The sequence below is a fragment of the Thunnus thynnus genome, chromosome 14 (genome assembly GCF_963924715.1).
Source record: "Thunnus thynnus chromosome 14, fThuThy2.1, whole genome shotgun sequence".
NCBI classification, from domain to species: Eukaryota; Metazoa; Chordata; class Actinopteri; order Scombriformes; family Scombridae; genus Thunnus; species Thunnus thynnus.
In genome coordinates, this window is record NC_089530.1 from 15,394,315 (window position 1) to 15,421,533 (window position 27,219).

The window sequence follows — 27,219 nt, forward strand, 5'->3', positions numbered from 1 at the left end:
ATATGTATTGTCAGTGATATGTGTGCTATGGTGTATAATACACATTTCTGATAAAAGCTGCTCTTACATGTGTTTGGGTGTCACAGGTATGGTGCCAAAGGAAATGCAGTAAGGTTGGAAGTTGTTGTTTACACTGGGAAGGAAGGAAAGAGCTCCCAGGGGTGTCCGATAGCTAAATGGGTATGTGGCTGGTGTTTGTGTCCATGTTAGTATCTTCAATGTCTTGAATATGTCTGCTGTATATTAATGCATTGCTGTGGATTTCATTTCATAGTGTATTTAGGGGCAGAGAACAAAGTCACTCAGATTCTAATCCTAACTTCAACCCTTACCTAACCATAGTCATCTTGAACTGTAAGCTAAACATAACTTCATCCCTAAACTTAGACATTAGGGATTGTACCATTTTAAACAATTGCCCTACATCCAACATTGCAGTTTTGGTCAGCTCATCACAGCTCTTTAACCATAACCCTAGTAGGATCCATAATTTTGTGATATCAATGTGTTAGAGTGCTCTGTGTGTGTGTGCACACTATCATCTGACAGGTGATCCGGCGTAGCAGCGAAGAGGAGAAGCTGCTATGTTTGGTCCGCCAGAGGCCAGGGCACCACTGTGACTCTGCTGTGTTGGTCATTCTCATCCTGGCATGGGAGGGAATCCACCGGCCGGTGGCAGACCATCTCTACCGGGAGCTCACAGATACCCTCTTTAAATACGGCTCCCCCACCAGCCGCCGGTGCGCCCTCAATGAAGAGTGAGTGCTTCTTCCTTTGTCTTGTATTGATGCTAATTCTTCCAGTTTTGTCCATTTCTTTATGTTCCTTCCTCCACTCCGTGCCTACAGTCGTACGTGTGCGTGCCAGGGTTTGGACCCGGACACCTGTGGAGCTTCATTTTCCTTTGGCTGCTCCTGGAGTATGTACTTCAATGGCTGTAAGTTTGCCCGCAGCAAAGTGCCCCGCAAGTTCCGCCTGATTGGAGACTACCGGGAGGAGGTGAGGGAGTGGTCAACTTCCAGAAATCCTAGAGGAAATCATCGATTTCTCTTTGTCTTATTTTGTTTACATTTGTGAGGATATTTGGTCAATAATCCAAGTGCTAGATTATGTCACCATGTGTGGTTTCTCTGTACTTTGTATGGCATAAGTTCTGTTGTTTTTCTACATTTTACTTTTACTCTCTACATTTGCCACCTAGTGGCAGATGTTGGATATGACAATCACACCTGTAGGCAGGCCTAGAAAAGGACGATTCTTTTGTAAATTCATCCATAATCTTCCCTCTGTCTCTCACTTTTAGGAGGAGAAAATAGAGAACAATCTTCAGAGTCTTGCCACTGACCTCGCACCACTCTACAAGAGACTGGCTCCTGAAGCCTTCCAAAACCAGGTATGAGAAATTAAACAGCTGCCATATTTACCACTCATAGTCCTGAGCTCTCTCAGTCTAGTATTCATAGAATTGATTTGAAGATGCTTCTCTATGTCTTCAAATTGCTGCACACCCTCACTTCAGATTACATTGATGACTTCTTCACAGTTTATGATCTCACTGACTCTAACATTAGTTGTCTCTCCATCACTGAAGATTTGAGAATGTACACACAGAAAACTTGAACTATAACAAGCTTTTACTTTTACTGTATCTCACAGTATTTATCAGCATTTATTATTAATTGTATTTAGATTTTTAAATATCTTTTGTATTGATTTGCATATGCTTTTTTTTTCATTGAGCATCTGTCTTAATTTTTCATCTTTTGTTAAGTTTATTGCATCTGTTCGCATGTATGTGTTTAAATATAAATAATTTATAATGATAATTTTTCTGTTTTTGTTGCCTGTTCTTCTTGTTCAATGCTGAATCTATTATTAGTCACCACCACTAACCAAACTCCTCTCATGTCTTTTCACCTCTGCTAGGTGGAAAATGAGGAGGCAGGTGGAGACTGCCGGCTGGGCCGGAGGGAGGGACGTCCTTTTTCAGGAGTCACAGCCTGTGTGGATTTCTGTGCTCACGCTCACAAGGACACTCAAAACATGAATAATGGCAGCACTGTAGTAAGCAAGCTACGAGTGTGACACTATGCTATCTAATTCTATATCGTGTGACTTAACGCTCAACCCAACCTCTTTCAAATGTCATTGGTTCTAGTTTTGGTTCAGTCTCTTGAGGTATTGATTGGATATGGCCCCACTGTTTGGTTTAACAGTTTGCCTTTTGTTTGTGTCCTTTTTCAGGTTTGCACTTTAACCAAGGAAGATAACCGTGCAGTCCGCAACATACCAGAAGATGAGCAGCTCCACGTTCTGCCACTATACAAGATCTCTGACAGGGATGAGTTTGGTCAGGTTGAAGGACAGTGGGCCAAGATGCAAAGTGGTGCTCTACAAGTTCTATCTTCTTTTCCCCGAGAGGTGAGTGAACAGGAAAGCAACTTTTGCAACTTTCTAACTCAAACGTCAAAAAAAAAAAGCACCGATTATGTCTCTTTAAATAATTGATTTTTTGTACTTATCAGGTGCGTCTACTGGCTGAGCCAGTGAAATCAGCTCGTAAGATAAGGCAAGAAGCTCGTCTGAAAGCTCAAGCAGAGCGGCTTGAGAAGAAGCTTGGACTGACCCCTCTCACTCCTGCGAAAATGAAAAGTGAAACCCCCAACAAAGGTTGTAAATCCAATTCTCTGATCATGTTTGTCTGTTTTATTAAGTAATTAATTGAGGTCGGAAAGCATAAATTTTTTTGCTTATCATATACATGTATTTTCTACATTCGAAACAGAGCCACAGGCCTATTACAGCTCTTACAAACTACCACCCAGACCTGCCAGTGTTGGAAGGTACCTACCGGAGAGGAACCAACCCAGCACTTACAGCCAGAGCACCAGCAGCTATCCTACTCCGGGTGCAGGGGTCACCCCACAGAGGGAGATCATCTCCCCCAACCACCACGGCCTGCCTGGCCTCCAGTTTGGACAGAATGGTTTATCTCTCACTTATAAGACAATGAGTGATGCCATGAATGGTGATTCTCCAGCATCTGGTGACCAGAGTGTTCCCAAAAATCAGTTTGGGCACCCATTTGAACGTATACCTCCACATAATGCCCTTAGTGACTACCCCCACACTTTTAAAACTGAGCCCAACGAGGTGCACTGCTCTCCTCTGCGGAGACCCTCCCCCAGTGGGAGTGCTCCTCCTCCCTCCTCCTTCTCCCCCAGACCTACCTCTGAGGGCCTCTTCAGCAGGCTCAATGGACTCCACAGGGCTGCAGGAGATGTCGGCGCAGAGGTCAGGGGCCACGGCCTCGCTCCGCTCTCATCTCTCCCCCTTCCCCCACAAACGACCCCCGTTGAACCAGAGGAAGTTAAGCAGGAAGAGGTGTGGTCAGACAGCGAGCACAACTTCCTGGACCATGATATAGGCGGAGTAGCCGTGGCACCCTCACACGGCTCCATCCTGATAGAATGTGCACGGCGGGAGCTCCACGCCACCACCCCTATCCTCAGGCCGAACCGGAGCCACCCCACGCGCATCTCCCTGGTCTTCTACCAGCACAAGTCCCTGAATGAGCCAGGCCACGGGATGGCTATGTGGGATGCTAAAATGGCCAAGCGGGAACGGGACAGGGAGGAGGAGGCGGAGAGATTAAGGATGGAGGACAGTCTGAGCAAAGGGGTGGGGAAGAATGGCAACGGAGGTGTGGAGCTAGAGGGGGAAACAGGGGAGGAGGCAGAAGAGATGAGGAGGAGGATGAATGTTCCCACACGTCAAGCATGGACTCTTCCGAGGGATGGTGTCATCACCGTGTCCCCTTACGCTCTTACCCAAGTGACGGGCCCCTACAATCGCTGGACTTAATCAACATGTTTTACACACACACACACACACACACACACACACACACACACAAACACACACACACACACACACTCACACACACGTACACACACACACACACAGAAAACTCCTACACCCTGTGCTTCTGCCTTACCTCAGTCAACTTCAAACTGCTACTCTCATTTTTATGTCGTTTTCATTGTGCTTTTCTAATATCTCTTTGTTCACTTTGTCCTCCTTCGTCTCTGCCTTCGAAGTGATGAGGAAGACCAAAGTTTGTTGGCTTTTTAACTGTGAGTTTTCGGTGTTGGTTTTTATTGTAAAGAGATGGTGCTTTGAAGCATTTTAAAGATGTTGTTAAACTGGTTTTATATACATGATTAAGAACAAAAAAGATGTGATTATTTATTCTGATCATAACGATTTCTATTTAATTCCTGGTGTAAGCCTGTTTACTGCAAGATTTCTATGATAACCTGCATTATGTGTTGACGCTCAGAATTTATGTTGTACAGTAGGACTATGCTCTTTATTTCAGCCAGTAGTTCTCTTTTCATGAGATGAATCTTATTGGCTTTTACATTGGTGCCATTCTCACTGTAACCTTTTGTTAAGCAAACGCATACATTACATAATGTAGAAAACAAGACTAATATCATGCATATATTTACTACAGATTGTCACATGTAGCATCGTGCTTTTCCTTCTGCTGCCTCTGACTTCTGCTGGCAGTCGATGAATGAAATGTACTTCTTTGGTTTGTTGTTTTGTTTATTTTTCTCCACGTCTGGATGGTTTGTCTTTTATTCACAGATTATGTATGGCATATTAAGAAGCACTTTTTTATTTTCCTAAACTTAACTTGAAAAGGTCCCAATCCATAGGCCTAAATATGTATGTACAGATAGAGATATATAAAGCCTCTTTCACACATAGTTCCCGGTAAATTATTGGGATAACCTTTCAGGCACCGCTAGTGATTTTCGCTATTCACACACGCAGCTGCATTCAGGAACATTTCCGTCTTGCGCCTTTTCACACATGCTATGGCAATGCCGGAATAGATAGGGCAAGGGATAGTCCAGCAGATGGCGGTTAATGCAACACTTATAGATGCCAACCGCCATAAAAATCAACAGAAGAAGAAGGTGATAAGGTGGCAAGGCCGGATGTACGTGTATGCAGCGGAAGGCATGTCCAGTTTCCAGCCATTTTTGGAGAAAAAAAGAGCTTGTTTTCAAACAAAAGAACTTGTATTGCTTGTTAGTCATCAAATCACCCGCGAAAACATTGGCTACTAGTCGCAGATTCAAATGCATCATCAGCGGAGTCTTGTGATTGGTGCGCTTGCTTCACGTGAAAGCATCTTTCGTCAGACGGACGTAACCCTTTACATGCTTGTCCTTACGATGTTACTGCTTTCATTCACAACACAGCCGTACTGGCATTTTCCCTGAAGGTGGGAAAGATACAGATTTCCCTGAAATTCGATCCCTGCTCCCATTTAAACACATGACCCCATACAGGAAATGTTCCTGAACATTTCAGGGATAGACTGCATGTGTGAAAGGGGCTTATGACAGTTTAGCATGAACCCTGTTTTATTTCACAGTATTTCTGCTTTTTTTTTTTTTTTTTTTTTTTTTTTTGGATTGAAAATGGCACACATATCTAAGGAAGTTCACTCTCATTAAAAACTCAAGCATAGCATAATAAGCATAATGAGGAATCATAAAATGCTGCAACAATAAAGTGTTCATCATTGTTGGCACTTACTTGATGTTCACCTTCTGAAAAAAATGAATCAAAAAAATTCAGAGGGCACAAACACTTGATCATAGGATTACGAAAAATCTGACTTACTGTACATGTTCATGGTGCTAATGAGATCTCTGTTATTTTCTTTACAGAAATCACATGTCAGATGTGTCAACTGAATATTGCCAGTTTTTTATGTCCATACTCTTGAGTACAAAACTGTGTTAGTTAATGCTGAATCATCCAGCTATTTCTTCTCTTGCCTCCTCTCTGCTTTTGTTGGAAAACCACTCATAAACAGTCATCGGATCCCACTCAAACTTTTGCCTAAGACGATTTCGGGTGCTCGACCCTTGTGAAGCCTTTGTTTACAGATAGCTTTTCTTACAGGGTCTGAATAAGGGGGGTTGTTGTCAACCCCTGGTGAATCAGGATTTTATTTTTTATTACCCACGAAAGAGAAGCTCTTCATTTTAAGAACTCACCAGTGAAATTTCAGCACAAAGACCTTTCACTGATATTCACACTAACACTGGTGGTATAACATTTTCTTTGAGAAAACGTATTGGTTATTTTTACACTTTAACTTCCTTTTGGTGCTAATAGGACAAGATGTCAAGGTCGATTCATTGACTCAAACTGGTTTTATACTGAACGGTGATGGTATGGTGCTCTTTGGAAACTCAGCACACACTGATCTTGTATATACTTCAACACAAAGGTAGTTTTATCATTTCTTTGGATGATTACTGACTGACAACAGACTGGATTGCTGCAGTATCTCACCTTTGATCATGATGTTTCTCAAGTACCAGTAAAATGCAAATTATTGTTCATTTAGAGTCGAAAAGTCTTCCACAGATAACCAAACTCTCCGACAATTCTCAAATGGTTAGTTGGGAAAATCACAACATACACAGAAAATGAAATGAATGTAAACCGTTTTAAATCAGTTGATTTAGAAATAACATTTTGAATATCGCAAAACAAAGCTACAGTTGTAAATGTGTCTTTTGATTCATTGTGGAGACGTTCTCGGTCCACATTACGCAAGTACATTGAAAGTCTTTTTTTATCAATGAGGAACTAACAACTAGCACCAGCATTCAAAAATCTGAAAAAAAAACTTTTATTAGTAGAAAATGTGTAAATATGTATGTGAACCATATTGTTTTACTGTACTGTTAATGGTGTTTAGATAATGGATGATCTTGCTTATTTTGAAACTGAATTACTGTACGTTGCTGAAAGTATATCCAGTTTAGACTTGAGAAGAGACTAAATTTAGCATTCCTTTTACGGATGGCTGATCTCTTTCGGGATTGTGAAATAAAGTCATATTTATATTTTGGACCTGATCATGATATTTTCTGTTCTGTTTTGTTGTGTGTGTATGTGTGTGTGTGTGTAATGAAGTGATGCCTGAATGTGTATACAACTTAAAAATGGCACCTTTGACAGAAGCGTTTATTTCGGTTATATAGCTGTTATAAGACTATTAGTGGGCTTTTACTCTCTTTATAACAACATGAAGCAGGCAGATCCATTTTTAGCCAAAGAGAAAACATTTTATGGGTTAATTTCAGTAAATGGCTCTCTGAATTTCCCACACTAGCAGCTGACTCACTGCTGTGGAATTTCAGTTTAGTAACTTAGACTTTGTCCTCTTAAAGTTTAGCGATGACTCACTGCATGTTTTTGTACAGTTTGTCTCCAGAGCTAATAATATGATTTTTTTTTTCTCTCTCAAATGACATGAAAAACAAACTGACTCAGTGAAATGACGAACTTCTAATTTCAAAAAAAGTCACGAGTGCTTTTGGGGTTTGGTCATGTGTAAATAAAATCCAGATAGCCGCCAAAACTTGATTGGATATGTAGAATCAATAATTCATTTATTGGTGTGCAGTGAAGTTTGCCTTGCATAAGTCTGGCATTTTAAAATGAACATACTTGTTATGCTCAAATGCCTGATACTAAAATAATTTGGAAATGACACCTTACCTCACCCTATTAGTTCAACTGTGTCATCAGAATAGACAAGGACGCAATGTGACAGTTGAGTATTTGCACCAATGGTACCCTAGAGTATAAGACCTCAGAGCCAAACATCCCGAGGGCACAGCTGTCGAAATAGCACCTGGCAGCAGCACTGCAGGGATTTGTCTCTGTTTAGTGGGACTGAACAACCAACAGAAATGAAGTAGGAGAAACATGACAACATGAGAACATGAGACATCAGATTAGATTTGAATGTATATGCGCGCTTACTGTATCTGCCATTCTTTAAACGTTCATAAATTCATCCTGCACAGTCAGACGGTCAGGTTCAAGGTCATCTATGTATTTTGTCTGAATCACTGCCGACCTCAGGAGTTAACAACACAGCACCATGAGATATATTTTAGCTCAATATGCTTAGTTTGCACGGCCAGATTAACCTGATAATCCTGAGCAGCCGCTTTCCCTGCAAACATCTCTGCTATGTGCATTCAATATGTCGACAGTACTGTAGAGGACCCCTTTAATCAAAGATAACACAGTTCGAATGAGTGTTGAGAAATCTGATAGATACATATATTTTTATTTAATGCATCAAAATTACTATATGTAGTTTACATCTTTGTGTGATTTGTATGTTATAGACACGAATTATCTCACTGAGCATCCTAGTGTTCCTGCATACGTACTGTATATTTACATATAATTTTCTCTTGTGTGCATGTGTATCAGGTATGTTGTTGATTATGCATTTCCAGTGGTGGAAAGTAATTAAGCACTCAAATACTGTGCTTAAGTACAATTTTGAGGTACTTGAGTATTTCCATTCTATGCTACTTTTTACTTCCACTCTACTACATGTCAAAGGGAAATATTATACTTTCTACTTCACTACATTTATTTGACAGCTTTACTTACTACATATTTTTCAGATTCAGATTTGACACAATGGATAATATAACAAGCTTTTGAAATACAACATATTGTTAAAGATTAAACTAGTGGTTTCCAACCTTTTTGGCTATTGACGTCTTACAAAAAGCAGTGCGTAGTTGGGGTCACATTTCAGACGTCTATGAGTTGTTAACAGCTCCACCAAACTGATTTTTCCACTATTCCAAAAAAAGTCCAAAAACTGAAAACAGATTTGTGTATCACAACTTTGTTTTGACTTAAAAAGCAGTCATCACTTTATGTTGTGGTTGAGCCATGTAATTTCCAGTACAGAGGCCCCTATGATTTTGGTCATTTGATCCTTTTTTGGTCTACTTACAAAAACACAATCATTAGACTAGTGTTTTATCTATCTGCACGCATATTGCTTCTGGTGCTTGTGATTTAATCTGCAGGATTCCCCTGGGAAAGGCACAGCGCTCTGTAGCATTTTGAACATCAAAAGTATTGAAGGATAGGCTCACAATGTTTAAAGTCTGTCTTAAAACAACAGTCAGGTGCTCATATGAACACTGAAAGAGGTTTTCCTCACTGTAATCATTCCTCCTGTTCATACTGGCTATTAAAAGATCCCCTTCAAATGCACAAATTCAATGTAAGTAATGGGGGACAAAATTATCAGTCATTTTGCGCAAAAATGCATTTTAAAATTTATCTGAAGCTTATACGAGGCTACAGCAGTCCAACTTAAACATATCAAGAGGATATTTGCCGCATTTACAGTCTTTTTAGCATCAAATTCCCTCTTTGTGTTTTCCTGTTTAGCTGCGGTGGAAGTATAGTAACAAAGAGGGATTTTGGCACTAAAAAACTGAAACGTTGAAAGATATCTACTTGATTTGACTAATATGGATGGCTGAAGCTTCATATTGGCTTCAGATAAATTTTTAAATACATTTTTGCACAGAAGGAGGCTTGTGGATTTTTGCCCCCATCACTTACATTGTAAGTGCATCATGAAGGGATCTTCAGTATGGATAGGAGGAATGATTACAGCAAAAAAACAACAAAAAAACCCCCAAAACAAACAAACAAACAAAAAAACTGTGTCAATGTTAATTTTGGCACCTGACAATTGTTTTTAGACAATCTTGAAATTGTGAACCTGTCCTTTAAGTTTGACTGTGTCATCTCAGGTTTCTTTTTTGTCGCCTACCTCTGAATGTACCGAGTGGGCTTCCGTAGGTGTGTGAGCGGTTGCAGTGACGCAGAAGCGCTGAACGGGCAGAACACTTCTACTGTCAAGATGGCGACATCGGAGCCGGTAAGAGAAACGAGATAGCTGGAAAAACTCGACTAATGCTCATGGAAAGACAAGCTACATCTCCACTATATTTGGCGACGGTGTTATCTAATATTACTTGATCGAAACGGCACCGTTTATTTTGGGGGGAGTCGTTGTGTTTCGGCTCACAGATCGCGTGTTAGCTTTAGCATGCACAGCAGCAATGTGATGGACTGACTTTGTCGGTAGGGAGGGACTGACTGACTGTTCATTCAAACTCCAATCAATGATTTGTTTTAATCCGCTTCGGTATTAAAGTCAGTATCATACGTCGTTTTTCATCAACCGTTAGCACATTTTTAAAACGGTCACACTACGATATTATATATTAAATTGGTGACAATCTGGACACGTGTGTATGTCGCTCGCAGCTAGGCTAACACGTCAGCTAAAACTAAAGCTGGCGACCGTTAAATTATACAAACGTTTATTTATCTTCACCGACATGAAGCTCGCTGTTTTCTACGAGCTGTTGCGTGTAGCCAGCGATTAAAATAGTGCCAATCTAGAGCCAGACGCTGCTGTCAAATGTTAGAGTCAGCAGCCCACTTTAAAATTAATACTTGCATCGATAATGTGACGGTATATCTACGTAAATGTTTCTTCCATACGATATTTAATCATGTGTGTGTGTGATAGTTTGGTTCCCCTTAGAAAAATAAGTAACTGTAATGTGCTAATGCCTTACTGTATTAATCTGAGTCAATAATTTAAGATTTAAAAAATTGTCTTTACTGAAATGAAGACTTTAAGATTTAGAGAAGACCTAATTTTTTGTTTTATTGTTTTTTAACTTTATTTAGAACAATACAATATACGTAGTAATTTCTTGTGGGAATATTGTTTATTCATTATGGATTATGTATTCCTCAAAAAAAGAAGCAGATTCAAAACAGCAAGGCTACATTGTCAATAAACAAAAATAGATACATAAATATACAGTAAAGTACATGTTAAAAATACAATTAAATATTTTCTCCACACATATATTAAGACATACACAAATACTCAGCTTGGAACAGTAATGTGTGTCTGACATGATTTTTGCAGGAAAAAAAACCTTTAAATGACAACTCCTCCTTCTCCCTCATTAAAAATTTCCAGATTCTATGAATATGCAAATATTTGTAATTTCAAAAGATTAATAGCTGGACACATGATGGCTCCTAATTCACTGTAAAGTCCATTCTCAGTGTATGTGCGCTGGAGGCTTCAGGTTTCCACATCACGCGTGTGTAAGTTGAGGTCCACCTCTTAAAATTGGATTTTTAATAAGCACAGAGAAACTTTTCACTTTCAGATGTCAAACTCTGCACATTAGATTTCAATTTATAACTAAACGTACCCATTGTACCATAAATCATTTATATATTGAGACCCTGTCAACAAATTCACATAGATAATCCATGTGGTGGCAGAGGTAATTACATGAATAAGTAAAAACGTTCAGTCTTGGTCAAAACACCTTAGCTTGCGAGGCAGCTGGATTCAGAAGATCATGTAAGAATCCATTCTATCAGACTTCAGGTTATGCGCTTGTGTCCGAATCACCGGTGGTTCCGACCAATCAGCGTCCTATGAGGGTTTTCAAATGAATCCAGCTGCCTGGCAAGATAAGACGGTGATAGACAGATGGTTCATCCAATCGCCTGCCAAGTATGTTTTGAAAGTGCCTGCCCTTTTCCAAACAGTGCCCAAGGACGACTTCTAGATGGATCTGTGTAACAAACCATCTGGTGCGTCAGGTTACAAAACACCAGAAAATGTGACGTATTTTGGCAGATTTTTTTTGTAATGGCTTGTGTGTATCAGCTAATATTAGTAAAGAAGAGCAATAATTCATTTCTAAACCACGTTAGTGACGGTTTCGATTTCTTCCCTTCACATGAATGAAAGTGATATTTACCTATAAGTAGATAAGTAGACCTAATTTAAGGTGTGTCATAGTGATGGAGGAAACAAAGCTTTCTGAAGCACTGAATCAATAAGAAGCAATTGCATTGAAAATGGTTCACTGTTGCGAAGCATTTGATGCAGCCGAAATGGCCACATCTGCTGGGCAGCGATCAGTATTGCATCTGAATGGCTGAAATGGCTAAAAGTGAGACAGATGAAACAGTTAGTCAGATTATGAGTAGTTTTACTGCTTTCTTTATTGTTATTTTGTTCATTAAAGTCTAGATTATTAAAATGGAGCTCTTTTAAACAGTGTCTACAGTTCTGTTTTTAAATACTTTGGAAGACTGAGACACTTGTCCCATAGCCAAAACCAGCACCACACCTCTCTGATACAAGGGTGACGTAACGAAGCCTTGTTTGGGGTGGTCATGTGAGATTTGGCGTGGTGAAACGAGGCATCAAAACATCTTGCCACGATACTTTTGCTTTGAAAGTCAATACAGTGTCGAGTAGTCTGTTTGGAGCGTAACATCACTAGTGTGTCGTGACATGACTGTAACCTTAACATCTCGCTTCATATCGTGAGTTTGGAGTTCTCATGGCAGTAGGGCTGCAATGATTAGTTGATTAATTGCTAAGTCGCCAACAATTAAATGAACCGCCACCTAGTTTGATAATTGATAATCATTTGGAGTCATTCTTTATGGAAAAAATGTCAAATTCTCCGGTTCTAGCTTCTCAAATATGAATATTTTCTGGTTTCTATGACAGTAAATGTAATATCTTTGAGTCGTGGACAGTTGTTCTGGACAAAACAAGACATTTTAGGACGTCATTTTGGGCTTTGGGAAACTAGTCGACTTTTTCACAATTTTCTGACATTTCATAGACCAAACAACTAATTGATTCATCGAGAAAATAATTGACAGACTAATCGATAATGAAAATAATTGTTAGTTGCAGCCTTAATACAGAGCATTTACTATTACTAAGTCTACAATTTCGATGGCTTTTTAATTAAATGTCTTTTTTTAATTCAAAAATATGATATAAACATAAATATACTTATATATGATGTATTTTTGTGTCTCTCCTTTAGAAAGCACCTGAAACTGAAGACCAACAAACCGACAGCCAACAAGTTGTTGCGAATCCTGAACAGTATGTCAAACACCCCTTGCAAAACAGGTGAGAACAAGACAGCTGCTGTTTTTGATGTGGTATTGGAAATGAAAGGTGACTGTGTCTACATAGGCTGCGTCTGAAATCACTCCCTCGTTCAATCATTCACTACTCTCTATATAAAGACACTCAATAATTATTCAATAGTGAGCAGTCATTAATCCTCATCATCATTTTGCGTCACCACTGACAGCTGTACAGTCGTAGTGTACGTGCCGTGGACTGGACACTACTTTTTTTGTCCCATTGGGGAATTTTTGAGGGCACTAAATGGCCGACAGTAAATATAGTGCACTATATAGTAAGTGAATGATATCAATGGAAATTAACACAACACCAATTGGAATGCATGTAAACAGCATTTTCTGATGATCAAAACCTCTATAAGTTTATAGTTGGTGTATTCTCATATTCTGAAAGTATTCACATTATTAAAGATCATTTTGTGACATTTTGCAACAAAGACTGTAATGCAGCACCTTGAATATATTTGCTCTACTGCTCTTAAAAAGGTTGTTTTTAGGTTTATATCTAATGCACAGAATGAAAAATTCAGCTCTCTACGGTGCATGTTAGTGTTGCAATTGTTGTTCAGTATTGTCCTCTCAGAAATGTTATCATAGTTCTGCGGTGGTGACGACCTATTCAGGAGCATTGTACAGTTGGTTTGGAAAATGCTGAATAGTTCACTTAGTAAGTCACTTCTAGGCCTTTCTGCTTGTTCAGCTCAGCCTCGGGGGTCAAGGTTGTCCCTGTCTGCTGCTCTGGCCCAGCCCATGTAATCCTGGCACTCTGGTTTTAAAGCGCTCAGATTTGATTTGAATATGCAGTACTGCAGTCGGGTAGTTTTATGATGCCTCCACGTAACACCCTTCATGGTGGACATCTGTTTTACTTCATCGACTCGATAAGGAAGTCTTGGCTTGTTAAATTAATTGGAATTTTGCAAGACTGCCATGTGGGGAAATATTATTTACAAAAATATGTTGTAACTTATCTTGTGTCACCGTCTAAAACTTTCTCTGCATTAGTTAGGAGTAACAGGCCTGTTCCTTAATTAATATAAAATCTTTTTCTCCTTTACCTCAAAGCAAGAAAAAGATTTAGCCTAACTTGTAAGAGCTCAGGTTTAGTCAGTTGTCTGGACATGAGAAGTGACAGAATATACTAGACATTTAAATAATACGTGAAAATGAAACTTGAAACTGTTTTTATTTTTGTCAAGAGTTTGGTTATCACTCTGTTCTATGAAAGTAAATCCACAGATGGATTCGAACAGGCTGCTCAGCTCTGTTACCTCGCAGTAACATAAGTAGACAAGATGATCACACTCTCAAGCAAGTTTCAAGTCTTGCAATGTGATTTTCATTTGGTTCTGAAATAAAAACGAACAGCTTCTGGAAGATGGGAACAATACATTTAATTTCTGAAAACCTGCACTATGCTGTGAAAAATGTTCAGCATACAGTCTACATGAGTGTAGTAAAAGGACTGAAATGCGATGAACCAATAGAACTTGTCCCAGACATGGCTACTCTGTTCTTTAGAGATAATAATGATTAAAGATGTTGTTAAAATGAGACTTTTAGAAGAGACTGCCACCATTCAGAATTTAGCATTAGCCTTCTTATGGTATTAAGAAGAATGTTGATTTGTACCCAAATATAGTTTTGTTAAAAAAAACTAAAATATATTCAATGCAAATATACATATTAAGAGCTGCAATGATTAGTTGATTTATCGATCAGTCAATCAACAGAAAATTAATCAGCTATTTTGATAACTGAATAATCATTTTAGTAATTTTTTAAGCAAATATGCCAAATTTTGCTGGATTTAGCTTCTCAAATGTGATTTAATGCTTTTCTTTGTCATACATACTGAATACAAGGTTTTGGACTGTTTGGACAAAATAAGACATTTGAAGCATTTTCACAATTTTATGACATTTTATTGATACATCAATTAATCGAGAAAATAACTGGCTGATTAATTGATAATTAAGATAATTGTTGGTTGCAGCCCTACATATTTAAAGATGTATTCTATGTATAGATATAACTTCTATGACTGTAAATTGAATATATTTGGGTTGTGGACTGTTGATTGGAACAAAAGAAGACATTTGAGGATGTCATCTTGGGCTTTGGGAAACAGTTATCGACATATTTCACCATTTTCTGACATTTTACAGACCAAACGATTGATTGAGAAAATAATCAACAGATAAATAGACAATGAAAACCCTAGTCCTTTGTTTTTAGATAAGACATGCTCCTCCTTGCATTCTTCATTTATTAAGTGTTGCTTAGCCTGCATTAAAAATGGAACCACTAGCAACACAGCCACTGATAATCCTGGTTTAGTCTCTCCACTTGTGTTGACTTTATTTCAAAACAGGAGCCTGTAATTAACCCAGATAGCTACACCTTTGTTTGGCAATCCAATCTTCCACCCACGCCTGAGGAGAGGTGTTACCTAGATTAGGATTTGGAAGACGATTTCTTTATTTCTTTCAACATTTATTTAAGATTCTCTGAGAAATCATTGAGGGTGACTCTAATTTGTCATTTAGCCAGATGCCAAGATAACCTACTTGTATTCTGTAACCCTTTCAATATTTGAACCATTGACAGTAGAGATATGAAGATTATATGAAGTAGTCTATGTTTCTGGATCTTGAGAAAATGAATTTAATTTTATTTGCGTTAAGTATCAGTTTAAGATTAAGTAAGATAATGTTGCAGTGCATGAATGGAGAGTTGCATTTTCTTGTTGGCTAATTGAACAGAATCAGCAGTACTATACAAAATAGTATCGCCTGTGTAAAGATTAATTTGGCAACCATGCAGGGAAGAGAGAGTTTCAATGATATAAATGGTGAACAGGACAGGACCCAGAATGGATCCCTGTGGCACCCCCGTTTTAACCGGCAGGGATCCAGACCGGGCTCCTCCCATCCTCACACACTGACGTCTGTCACATACGTTATTCTGAAACCAGCTGCAAGCATCCCTATCAAAGCCAGTAATGAGCAATCTTTCTATAAGTAGAGGCTGGTCAACTACATCAAATGGTTTTGCTAAGTCCATGAATATAGCAGCACAATGAGAGACAGGACAATTGAAATCAGGTAATTGTTATTGAGATTGTTGCTATCTCCACCTTCGTGCATAGGGACCAGGCGGGCCAATTTCCAAACACTGGGAATTGTGCCTGATGAAATAGAAACATTGAATATATATGTGATGTGTTCCTTAATAAGAGGTGCAGATAATCTTAAGAAAACAGGATCCAAATGATCCTCACCGGCTGACTTCCTGATATCGATGGCCTGTAGTGCTTCCAGAACAAGATCAACGGGGAAAGGCTGAATGGAGAACTGGGACTATGGGCAGCTGTATTCACACAGGCATTAATTGTGAATGGGGTCCCTATAGGTCTATCCTCAAATAAATTGGCAGCGGCAGCAAAATGTTTATTATAAGCTGAACAGACATTTGGTCCCGACACTAAACAGTTGTCGAATTAGAGTTGACCAGCGTCATAGTTATTGACATGAGGAGCAGGGCCTTGATGCATCCATCACTGACTTGTTTGTTTACACGCCATGACAAGGCGTGTAAACAAACAGCGTCACATGGCTAGGTTCACCAGAGAAGTCACGCCTGTACGTGTGTGTGTGCTGACTTATCTCACCACCAGCGTGGTGTAATAATGTGTGTCAGTGGAGTAGCTGCATGACACTGGTACAGATTCATCCTCTGACTCAGCTTTGTTTAACACCAGTGTTTATGGCACATGGGTGGGGTTGATGGTTGCTTACAGTTGTGATCGGGGGAGGAGGGGAGCGTGGGGGGGGGGTGGTGGTGGTGGAGGGAGGGGGGGCACTGGGTTCAGCTGATGTCCTCTCATTGCCCTCATCCCTCCCCTGCTAGCCCCACCTCTCCTGGGAATAGATGAAAGAATAACATCACCCATCATAAACAAAGGCTGCATTTGTAGTGCTGATGATGGCCGGCTTTCTCTGTTCTCTTGCATTGATATACAGGCTTTTGTAACTAGCTGTTGTTTTCTGTTGTGAAATAGGGTGTATATCTGTGTTATTAGGCCTCTGGTTGAAGTTATTTTGTCGTTTTCATGTAAATACCTTCTTCTATATTTGCTCATTCTGCTTTAGATTGAAAATAAACATTCCTGATTTAGTTTTTCTATCCAGGAAAAACAGCACAACATTTCTGTAAAATCAAGACACTTTTAAGTCTGTTTAGCTGATTTTGGTCAAGAAATACTTTGTGATTGTGATAAAGTTATTTTTCCCACAGTCCTCTGAATACTGAATGTTTGGATTCTTGTGTTTTCCCCTCTCAGATGGGCCCTGTGGTATTTCAAAAACGACAAGAGCAAAAGCTGGACAGAGAACTTGCGTCTCATCTCCAAGTTTGACACAGTGGAAGACTTTTGGGCGTAAGTTTTCTCTACTAATCCGGTAACGTAATCATGATTGTGTAAAATTGAGGTTTAAATGCAGTTGTTTTTGGCTGGACCACAACAGCGGGGCCAGCCCTATATACACCAAAGTCTCTGACTGACTGAGTGATGAGTCTCCTTGACCGAGTGTCATCACTTCTCGTATCTGTCATTTCAAATTAAAGGCCCTCTAGCTTTTCATACATGGTCTAGCCATATACTAGGTTTTGACTCAGCCTTGTTTCTTTCACTCAGTTATTAATGTGGAGACAAGTAGGGATATCCTGCAGAATGAAACATCCATATTACACAGGTTTAGGTAAATTACCCTGTCATTTAGTTATTTCTAACACTGATGAAGACACAGAGCTTTACAATAGTGGTGTAGAGCTACATTACAATGACACAAGAGCATCATCATTTTTTCTTGGTTGTCTGCATCTGCATGTGTCTGAGATATTTTGTTCTCAACTAGATATGATAAAGAATTATGCTGCTGATTTAACTCAGTTTGAAAACACTAGAGATACACAATATTTTAGTTAAAATATTAACACATATATATAATTTTATAGCTACTGTAACTGAAATATTAGCATGTCCCATGTAAGCAAAGCAACTTTTACAAAAAAAAACTGCACTTTTACACACGTGACATGTGAAACAGCAGAGCAGTTGTGCATGTGTGAAATGTGCTTAATGGAAAGTATATCATCAGTTTTAAATTAATGTAGCTGCAGTGAACCTCGAACTGTCACTAAAATAAAATGTTGTTGTTCTGATACCATTGTTCTTTGTTTCTTACAGATTATACAACCACATACAGCAACCAAGCAAACTTGGCTTCGGCTGTGATTATTGCTTATTTAAGGTAAGGCTTTAAAAAAACAACTTAAAATATCCAGTTGTTTCTGTTGAGATGTTTGTAAAGCTAGTTGAACATCTCACTACATATTCGTAGTAGTGCTGCAACTTCAAGAAACCATTACGTCACTTAATTTTCTCTCATTTAATGGAGTATTTGATTATTTTTTTTCACATTGTGTGTCAGGATGGGATCAAGCCGATGTGGGAAGATGACAGGAACAAACTGGGAGGTCGATGGCTGATGACCCTCACCAAACAACAGAGACACAATGACCTTGACCGTTACTGGATGGAGACAGTAAGACAACTGAAACAGCTGCGGAAACTCTTATAGATTAATTTCATTTCTCCGCTGATGGTTGTGATTCATGATCGTGTCACGTTTTGTGTATTTTGCAGCTGTTGTGTTTAGTCGGCGAGTCGTTCGACGAGGCAAGCGAAGACGTGTGCGGAGCTGTTGTCAACGTCAGACCTAAAGGCGACAAAATAGCCATTTGGACGAGCAACTGCCAAAACAGGGACGCCATCATGACGATAGGGTACGTTTTGTAAAATCACCATGTTAACGGGGAAATAAGTGATCAAAGCAGCTCACCACTAGATGGTGACACTAAGTTAAACATCTGTCTTCACCCAAGTGTTCAACCCCCATCTCTTCTTTCCACAGGCAACTTTATAAAGAGCGTCTGAACATCCCCATCAAAGCCATGATCGGCTACCAGTCACATGACGACACGTCCAGCAAGAGCGGATCCACCACCAAGAACATGTACTCCGTTTGAAAAACTTCTCATTTCAACTTGCTGTAGATTTAAACAATTATTACAAACCCGCATCATCACATTAATAATTTTTTGAGTTGTCAACTACTGTAGTGTCCTTCCCTTTTTATTGAAACAAGACTTGTTCATAGTGTGTACAGTTGGAGCTTCCCCCCCAACATGAAATCAGTGGAGTGATCTGTTATAAATAGGGAGGAGGCTGGAAAGGAGAAGAGCATTTGGTTGAAGATGTCAGATATGAGCAAGAGAACACAAATAATTTCCTTTTTTAGAGTTGAAGAGTTCTGTGATTAATACCAGTGACCTCCCCTAGCTTAGCTGAGAACAAGCTTTTTTTTTCATCAATTAATGGCTTGGAGTTGGAAAAAAAAAAATTCTTAACGATACAGCCTTGTGTTTTTCTCATGCTGAGTTCTCACTCCTTACAACAACAACTACAAAAAAAAAAGTGTTTCTCACCTCACAGGAAAAGACAGTAGGCAACTTACAGTTCACAGAACAAATTTTAAGGGCAATTTTAAACTTGATTTATCCAGAAGTGTTACGCATGAGTTGAACTTTCAGACACGCCTGCTTGAAGAATCTACAGTATCTTAAAGGTTTTGTAAAAGCTGTGGTCCCACTCCAAAGTGTATTATTTGGATTTAAGGCCACTTATTGTTTCAGCCATGCTGGAATTATGGAATATTGCTTGTAGTACTTTTTTGAACTTTTCTTTCTTCCCCTTACATTTATTTATAATGTATGCATTGCAGTTGAACTACTTAGTTGAAAGACAACCATGAACTTGTGTTTTTTTTTTTTTCAAATTGTTTTTCTTTTTTTTCCTTTTTGTTATTAAGGTAATAATGTGGACTACTGCATATAGATGACATTTTTTACAGTGTACCATACAGTAAAGATGCTGACAGAATTAGGTGTGCTTTTCACTGTTTTCTTCCTAACAAAAAACTGTAGATAACAACGCACTCCTCTCTCAGTTGATGCGAAGGAAAGATGATATTCATTGTGAAATGATTTTGCTCATAATGTATCTTTATTATCTGTTATTCCAGGATGTATATTACCTTCTTTCAAGTAAAGGTTAAGTGCTTTGCATTAAAACTACAACCATGTTGTCTGGTTTTGTGAGAAATTATGCTTTCACAGCATGAAGTGTAGCACTGAACTGTGGGAAATATAAGACTTAAAGGGCAGGTTCACAGTTTTTCCAAGTTTGTCCTAAAACAACAGCTAGGTGTCAAAATGAAGATTGACACATTTTTCTTGCTGTAATCTTTCCTCCTGTTCATATTGTCCATTAGAAGATCCCTTCATAATGCACTCACAATGTAAGTGATAGGAGACAAAATCCACAGCGCTCCTTATGTGCAAACATATATTTAAGGGTTTACTTGAAGCTAATATAAAGCTTCTGCTCAACAAATCAGTCAAATTAAGTACATATCTTTCAAAGTTACTGTCTTTTTAGTGTGAAATTCTTTAAAATGTTTCCACTGCAGCTGAACAGGGAAACACTGTCCGTTGAGAGCCAAAGGGAATTTTTTTACAAAAAAGACTGGAAGATATCCCTTTTATTTGACAGATATTAAATTCAGATAAAGTTTTAAGTACATTTTGCTCAAAACAACTGGATTTTGTCCCCCATCACTTACATTAGAAGCTCAAATGGAGGTGATCTTGTAAATGTCAGTATGAACAGGAGGAATGATTACAAGTAAAACCTGTTTCAATGTTCATTTGGGCATCTGACTATTAAAAATTGTGAACCTATCCTTTAAAGGTGCTTTACAAAAGTTAAATACCATAAAAAAGAACCACTAGTTTGATTTGACACAATCATACACTGAAATACATTAAACAGACCACACCTAACATTTCTGTAATGGAAATGACACAACAGCCGTGGCATGAGAGGCTTCTGTTTATGTAACTTGGCCTGTTGACGTCTTCAGTATGTACTGTGAATCAACTGTTGGAAAATTTTTTTGCTAAATAATTGTTAATAATCCAGTCAAACAGGATCTTGTAATTCCACAGAGGTTCAAGCTCTCTGAATGGGGTGTATAACTTGCTCCACCCTTCTGACGGAGCTACTACGTCAAATCTGCATTCAAGCTGAATAACAGGACTGCTCAGCTTGTATAGTCTTCATGATTTTATTAAAGTGCCAGAGCAATATACAAGTGCTTAGACCCAATAAAGAACCTTAATATTAAGCTCTCAATGAAATTTTAATAACTTTTTGGTCCTTAAGTGTCCTTGATGTGTGTAATTTATTATTTTTCTAAATTATACTCTATCTAGAGGATCTGGGAGTGTGGGGTGGGGAGGGAGGGAGTGGAGGGATTGACTATGTAAACTTATTCACTATTTGATTTGTACACATGTTAAAACTGGAAATGCCAATAGACAGACACATAATAGGACTATTATGTAACCAACAAAAAGAGCATTGCACAAAAATCTAATTAGCACAAAGTACAGAGAAACGTATGATACCTGAGATTAATTGTTTTTGTTCTGTTGGCAGCATCACTAATGTGTTTTGTTCATATGCTGTAGGTTTTTTTTTTCAATAAATAAGGAATGTTTTATCTAAGGAACGGAAACACCCAGTAAAGAAAATAACACAGTTTTAGGCAACAGTATCAAAAGGGTGAAATAAAAGTGGTCATAATCCATTAGTGGATATCAATGATCCATCCCAGCAGAAGAGTCAATTACTGGTCTTCGAGCCACGGTCCAGCCACTGTCCTTACAGATGTATTACTCAGTCCCTCTTCGCTTTCCTCCAGCTGGACCGTGGCAGCCTGATATCACGACATCTGTATCATCAGAGGCTTTTCTTCCTCTCTTTTGCTCAGCAGATTTGAAAGCATGAAGGACGAGAAGAAGCTGAACTCCACAACATAGCTGAGCTCAAACAGCTCCAGGTTGACGCTGAGCATCCACTCGAATATGGCAGACAAATGGATATAAAAGTATTCGTCCTGGGCAAATAAAATAGTATCTGAAGGGTTTCGAGTTAAGGATGTATGGAACAGTTAGTGGCTGGTCTGCAGATCGCCCACAGTACAGCAGTTACATGTCTCACTGGTGAAAAATCACCTCTGAGAATTTCTCCTGAACAGCTTAAAGACTTCAATGACGACAAAACTGAAATGTATCAAGGCACAAAATATACTTTTAGTGCTCAGTCAAAAACAACCGGAGCCTTTGATGTAGTACTTTTAGAAATACCATAACTCTCTGAGAAACTTCATGGATACACTTTTTACACAGATTTCTATTTAGAAATAGTTATTTCTTCTAAATGATTAGTCAACTTTAGCAAAATGTATAACCTTCATCAAGGCACATATGGCACATATATATGATGAAATCTGTGTGATGGATCCTGGAGTACAGTACCTCATGTTCTTGCACACACAGGCTAGTGTGTATATATATATATATATGCACACGTGAATAATGTACTCAATTTTGATTAGGGCAGCTTCTAACCGGAGGTTTAGAGGTTTAGTCATCAAACTTGGAGGTGTGCATCATCAACGAGTGTCAAGGTACCTTTGAGCTCGACATTAAACCCTGAATTACTACAGTGAAGCTTCTAGATGGGAGATGGTGCATATTAAATTTGACAGTGGGTGTTATTGGGAAACAATGGTTAAAGATTGATAGAGAAAAAAAAGCCATCACTTCTATTAATGTAGTGTAGCTGCTTCTGTTGTGACCAGTCCCACTTTGTAAACAGAGCAGCGGACCGGATCCGATTATGGCACAGAGGGAGAACAGCTGGAGAGTTACTCAAGCATTACAGCTGAAGTCAATTGCTGAAATGTCCTGATTCAAGCCACACCAAAGCAACCATAGTTTACTGTTGTGCTACTTACTATACCAACCGCAACTCACTGCACGCCTGTGGTCATAATTTATGGGGGGTTTTGTGGAATGCTTACCGCACAAGATGACAAGTAATTTAGATTAATAAAAGGATACAGCAGATGGTGACGATGGTTTGAAGTGTAGTGGAGACGACGCGTAAAGGGTAGAGAACCCTCTCATATCCCGTCAGCACACACTTCCTGGTCAGATCAGTGAGCAGGACAGTGTAGAAGCAGATGCACAGGAAACTGATGGCAGCTCCAAGGTAGTGCAGCAGTGACAGGTAATGTGGCTGTGGAGGACAGGAAGTCAATAGACAGACAGATTTTGAAAATCAGAGGAGGGATTGATATATAGATTGCTATCTGTGTGTCCACACAGGAGTTTCCTGTTATTGCTCTATGTTATTAATGGTTTTATGTTTGTTCATGACATAAAAAACAAACCTGTAGCTGTCATCTACAGTAAAGATGTATTGAGATAAAGAGTGTAGAGTGCAGTTTAACGTCTCATCTAATTACGAGAACTACTTCCTGCTATTACTCATATGTGTTCAAATGTTTGTGTTTGTTGTGATGTTGGAATTTACCAGGAAATCCTTTCATTGCAAGTGGTTCCCTTCCACTCCAGTTTAACTAAATAGGACGTCTGGTTTTAATGGTGCAGTAATATCATTACATTAAAATATAATATTTTAATTTGGTTTATAGTGCAGATAACAGCTGTTTAACTGGTGTTTAGTAAAAGAAAATTAAATTGTGCTCTCTCTCATTGTGGATACTGTGTTAATGGACTTGTTCATTACAATGTTCTTACTCAGATAAATATGGTACAATTTATATAAAACTAAACCAAGGCTTTGCCGACTTTTCTTGTGCTGTAAATAAATCATTACAGAAGACACAAAACAAACAGTCACCTACCTTTATTTGCTCTTTCTGCACAGGTGCAAATAGAGGCTGTTAAACTTTATTGTTAACATTGTATGATGATGTCTTGTCAGATTTGACTGTTTTGTGGGATGTATTTTTTATATTGGATGAAAATGATAATTTAAAACGTATCCACACATATTCAGCAGCAGATACTTACGTTGCAGTTTCCAGCTGCGAACGCCCCGAGTGCTGCCACCACACCAAAGGCCATCGCAATCCTGCTCAGCATGGAATGACATGCATGTTTCTCCATGATGTGGGCATGGTGGAATATGCAGAACAGCAGAACTAAAGAGGAGATCACAGTTGGTTAACACATATCACTTGTATTATTTACTGTATAATGTGTCTCGAGCAGGTAAACTCACACAGAAAGGATCCAGCGTTGATTGTGGCTGTAAAAAGTGAATTTTCTGGCGCTCTGGTTCCACTTGAGCTAGAATCATAAATTTGTTCAGTTAATTATTGGCAATGTCTCATAAGGAAGGAAACATTAAAGATGGAATTAAGTGAACTGTATTTTTACCTTATGGTGGGAACATGGCAGCAGTCAGTGGACAGATTCCCACTGCAGAAGTTGTTACCCGACCTGAAGACAAATAATTGAGGTTTTAGAGAATCGAACATTATTCAAATGTTCGTCAAATGTTCAAATTTATGACTATCTACAGTAATGAGACTCAACTCACCAGTCACTGAGGGAGCACACATGATTGTTGTAGAAGGCCAGGCCATATCTATAAACGTAAAACAAAAACATGTCAGATGATGCCAGAATTTTGACAGGAATTTCAGCATTTGGTAGTTTTTGTTATGTTATAATACAGCCTCTAGAAAGAGCATATCTTCCTTTTTTTGGGAAAAAGGCAGAATATTTTTACTGAATCAATTTTAAGGATTTCTGAGGTATGAAACCATTGAGAGCAGTGAATAAACACCAATATTTTTTAACACTGAAAAGAAAAAAAACACTTGACTATAGTCTGAAACCACCTGTAATGACACAAAAAAGTACTCTGAACAACTTAATTATTCATCAATATTTATAAATAAATAAGATATTCAGTCAAATACTAAATAGATGTGGGTGGCAAAGCAAGAATGAACAAATAGGACTGATGTAGAAAGGAAAAACATCACTGCGTGGGTGGCAGCCAGTTACTAAGAAAGCTTAATAATTATCAACATGCACTTTGATTTACAGGCATGCTTGCGGGTATTGTCTGTTGAGATATCTTGATGGTCCTGTCTGCACACCTTGCAAGACAAAACTAGCTTGATCACATATTTCAAGGCTGTCATAATACTTGTACTGTACCTTTAGTACAGCACAACTTTTCTCATGCTTTATCTCTTTATGTATAGTCTATGGTTGAAATGCACATAAAAGATATGTTATCATATCTACCAAAACAATGTAATATTATCAGATCACTCCCTGTTTGAGGTCCAAGTGTGATCAGTATAACTACTTAATGTCCTTAGCCAGAATGTACAGTGTCAAATACAAATCTTGACAATCATAATGTAGTTCAGATGGGTCACTGTCAATATTGCCTGTCAGAAGTCACATTGTCATGAAACCTTACAAACACACATCAGCTTTCAATTAAACGCTTTAAGATGTGAAGAATACAGGTGAACATTTGTATTTACTGGCCCATTAAGAATATTCAGGAGGTCTCAAATTATTACTTTTAATTACTCACTTTTAATTAATTACTTTTGCATGAAAGCACACAGAGGCAGAATAAAAGTTGCATTTGTAAAACAAAATGTTGTAATAGTTTCACCGGTGTGTAAAGACAAACGAGAAGGTGTGAATTTGTGGTAAACTTACACGGTCCATGTTCCGATGAAGGACACCAGGGAGAGGGAGATGGGAAAGATAATCCAGAGCAACATGTCTAAGCGAGAAAGAAGAATAGCAGCAAACTTTAAAACAAGGAGTCCTTAAGGTGTCTTGAAAACACTCAAAGGGAAACCTCTTCAGGGGTTTGCAGATTCCTCATCGAGTCAGTCTCATAATTTCATAGCAAGATAAGTACAAGACTTAAAAAAAAAAGGAAAAAAAGTCCAACCCCTATAGGATGTAACCGTAGTTGAGGCTCCTCAAGGAAACAATGTTGCACTGTTGTAGTAAGTTATGGTTTCCCACCATCCAGATTACAGCCCGGCTTTTATGAGAGAGTTTCTCTTACTGTGCCACTCCTTTTGAGCACCACCTTGCCCTGTCTGAACAAATGTTGGGAAACATGGGGTGGGCCTTATTGGCGCTGTCACGTTGCATGTTTTATTTTCAAATAGACTCACCTATATGCTCCATCTTAAGCCAGTTACTACTACAGCTACAGGAGTATATGATCCACTACTAGTCACTTTGGCTTTGAAATATGGAGTCTCCCTGCAGAAAACCTGTATGTATATGTGCACTAATACTTTAGGTAAATGTCAGGTTGGAGAACTAAAACAATAGGACTATTATGTAAGAAATTCTTTGAATACTTGTAATGACTTGTAATGCTTTGTTTTCCCCTGTCATACAGTGCTGGAAAGTACCTAACCACATTTACTCAAGTACAATTTTGAAGTAATTATACTGAACTTGAGTATTTCCATTTTCATGCCACTTTAAACTTCTACTCAACTCCATTTCAGAGGTAAATATTGTGCATTTTACTCCAATACATTCATTTTTCAGCTATAGTTACCAGTTACTTTCAAGATTAAGAAACATATTACTCTAGGAACATATGATGTAGTGACATTTTAATCAACCGATCATTGTAATTGAGTATTTTTACACTGTGGTAGCCTACTACTACTTGAGTACTACTACTACCTTACTTAAATAAATGTAGTTTCTGAATTCTGTCTCAAGTGTAGTTATTGTGAAAAAACTTCATACTCTAATATTTCATGTTTTCATATATATATATATATATATATATATATATATGACTTAATTTATTACTTAAATTGAAATTTTACCACCTTGTTGTGCTGCTATCATGATAGACGCAGCTGCTTATGACCACGATGTATTAGTATTATTACTGTATCTTTTTTGTTTGATTTTCTACCGATAAATTAACTTCATTGTTGCGATGAGAAAACACACCAAAGAGAAGTCTATATCAATCAACCCTCTAATCAGGATTTCGCGCTGTCCACCACACGAAGCGTCTTGTTTAGGTGGTAACCTTAGATTTGCGAAAGATCTCGCGAGAGAGATCATTTTAACCAAAACCATCATATTTCCTTAACCCTAACCAAGTGTTTTTTGTACCTAAACCTAACCAGACATTAATCACAGCGTTGTCACATCATAAAACAGAATTTTTTGTACAATCAT

The 27,219-nt window shown here is 38.5% G+C and overlaps 3 protein-coding genes across 5 annotated transcripts in view; 2 read left to right on the forward strand and 1 right to left on the reverse strand.

Moving 5' to 3' along the window:
* tet1 (tet methylcytosine dioxygenase 1) overlaps positions 1 to 6,959 on the forward strand; it is a 35,254-nt gene extending 28,295 nt beyond the window's left edge. For all 3 annotated transcript variants that reach the window (XM_067610122.1, XM_067610121.1, XM_067610120.1), the window contains exons 5-12: positions 87 to 180; positions 550 to 758; positions 849 to 999; positions 1,304 to 1,393; positions 1,927 to 2,064; positions 2,245 to 2,421; positions 2,526 to 2,670; positions 2,786 to 6,959. In XM_067610122.1, the coding sequence (XP_067466223.1) occupies positions 87 to 180; positions 550 to 758; positions 849 to 999; positions 1,304 to 1,393; positions 1,927 to 2,064; positions 2,245 to 2,421; positions 2,526 to 2,670; positions 2,786 to 3,864 (2,083 nt within the window). In that variant the 3' untranslated portion in view covers positions 3,865 to 6,959. The remainder of the gene's footprint in view (positions 1 to 86; positions 181 to 549; positions 759 to 848; positions 1,000 to 1,303; positions 1,394 to 1,926; positions 2,065 to 2,244; positions 2,422 to 2,525; positions 2,671 to 2,785) is intronic.
* Positions 6,960 to 9,703: 2,744 nt separating this feature from the next.
* eif4e1c (eukaryotic translation initiation factor 4E family member 1c) lies at positions 9,704 to 20,151 on the forward strand. Its single transcript, XM_067610136.1, has 7 exons — positions 9,704 to 9,820; positions 12,840 to 12,928; positions 17,294 to 17,389; positions 18,200 to 18,263; positions 18,444 to 18,557; positions 18,659 to 18,798; positions 18,927 to 20,151. Exons 1-7 carry the CDS (start codon positions 9,719 to 9,721, stop codon positions 19,039 to 19,041), a joined length of 720 nt encoding a protein of 239 aa, XP_067466237.1. The 5' UTR covers positions 9,704 to 9,718; the 3' UTR covers positions 19,042 to 20,151.
* A 1,204-nt stretch (positions 20,152 to 21,355) lies between these two features.
* Positions 21,356 to 27,142, reverse strand: si:dkey-228d14.5 (uncharacterized protein LOC796266 homolog). The gene is made up of 8 exons (XM_067610135.1): positions 26,859 to 27,142; positions 25,705 to 25,771; positions 24,554 to 24,601; positions 24,391 to 24,453; positions 24,233 to 24,300; positions 24,022 to 24,152; positions 23,044 to 23,221; positions 21,356 to 22,054 (listed from the first exon to the last, which is right to left on the reverse strand). The coding sequence occupies exons 1-8, from the start codon at positions 26,875 to 26,877 to the stop codon at positions 21,861 to 21,863; spliced, it is 768 nt and encodes a 255-aa protein (XP_067466236.1). The 5' UTR covers positions 26,878 to 27,142; the 3' UTR covers positions 21,356 to 21,860.
* Positions 27,143 to 27,219: the final 77 nt, after the last annotated feature.

What these genes read in the sequence shown, in the direction of transcription:
- eif4e1c (XM_067610136.1), top strand. Translation starts at nt 9,719, where the DNA reads ATGTACCGAGTGGGCTTCCGTAGGTGTGTGAGCGGTTGCAGTGACGCA. An exon ending in AAACACCCCTTGCAAAACAG is followed by an intron (nt 12,929 to 17,293) that starts GTGAGAACAAGA and finishes TTCCCCTCTCAG; the next exon opens with ATGGGCCCTGTGGTATTTCA. An exon ending in GACGCCATCATGACGATAGG is followed by an intron (nt 18,799 to 18,926) that starts GTACGTTTTGTA and finishes TTCTTTCCACAG; the next exon opens with GCAACTTTATAAAGAGCGTC.
- si:dkey-228d14.5 (XM_067610135.1), bottom strand. An exon ending in TCGCAGCTGGAAACTGCAAC is followed by an intron (nt 23,222 to 24,021) that starts GTAAGTATCTGC and finishes TGTCCTCCACAG; the next exon opens with CCACATTACCTGTCACTGCT. An exon ending in AACCATCGTCACCATCTGCT is followed by an intron (nt 22,055 to 23,043) that starts GTATCCTTTTAT and finishes GAAACCCTTCAG; the next exon opens with ATACTATTTTATTTGCCCAG.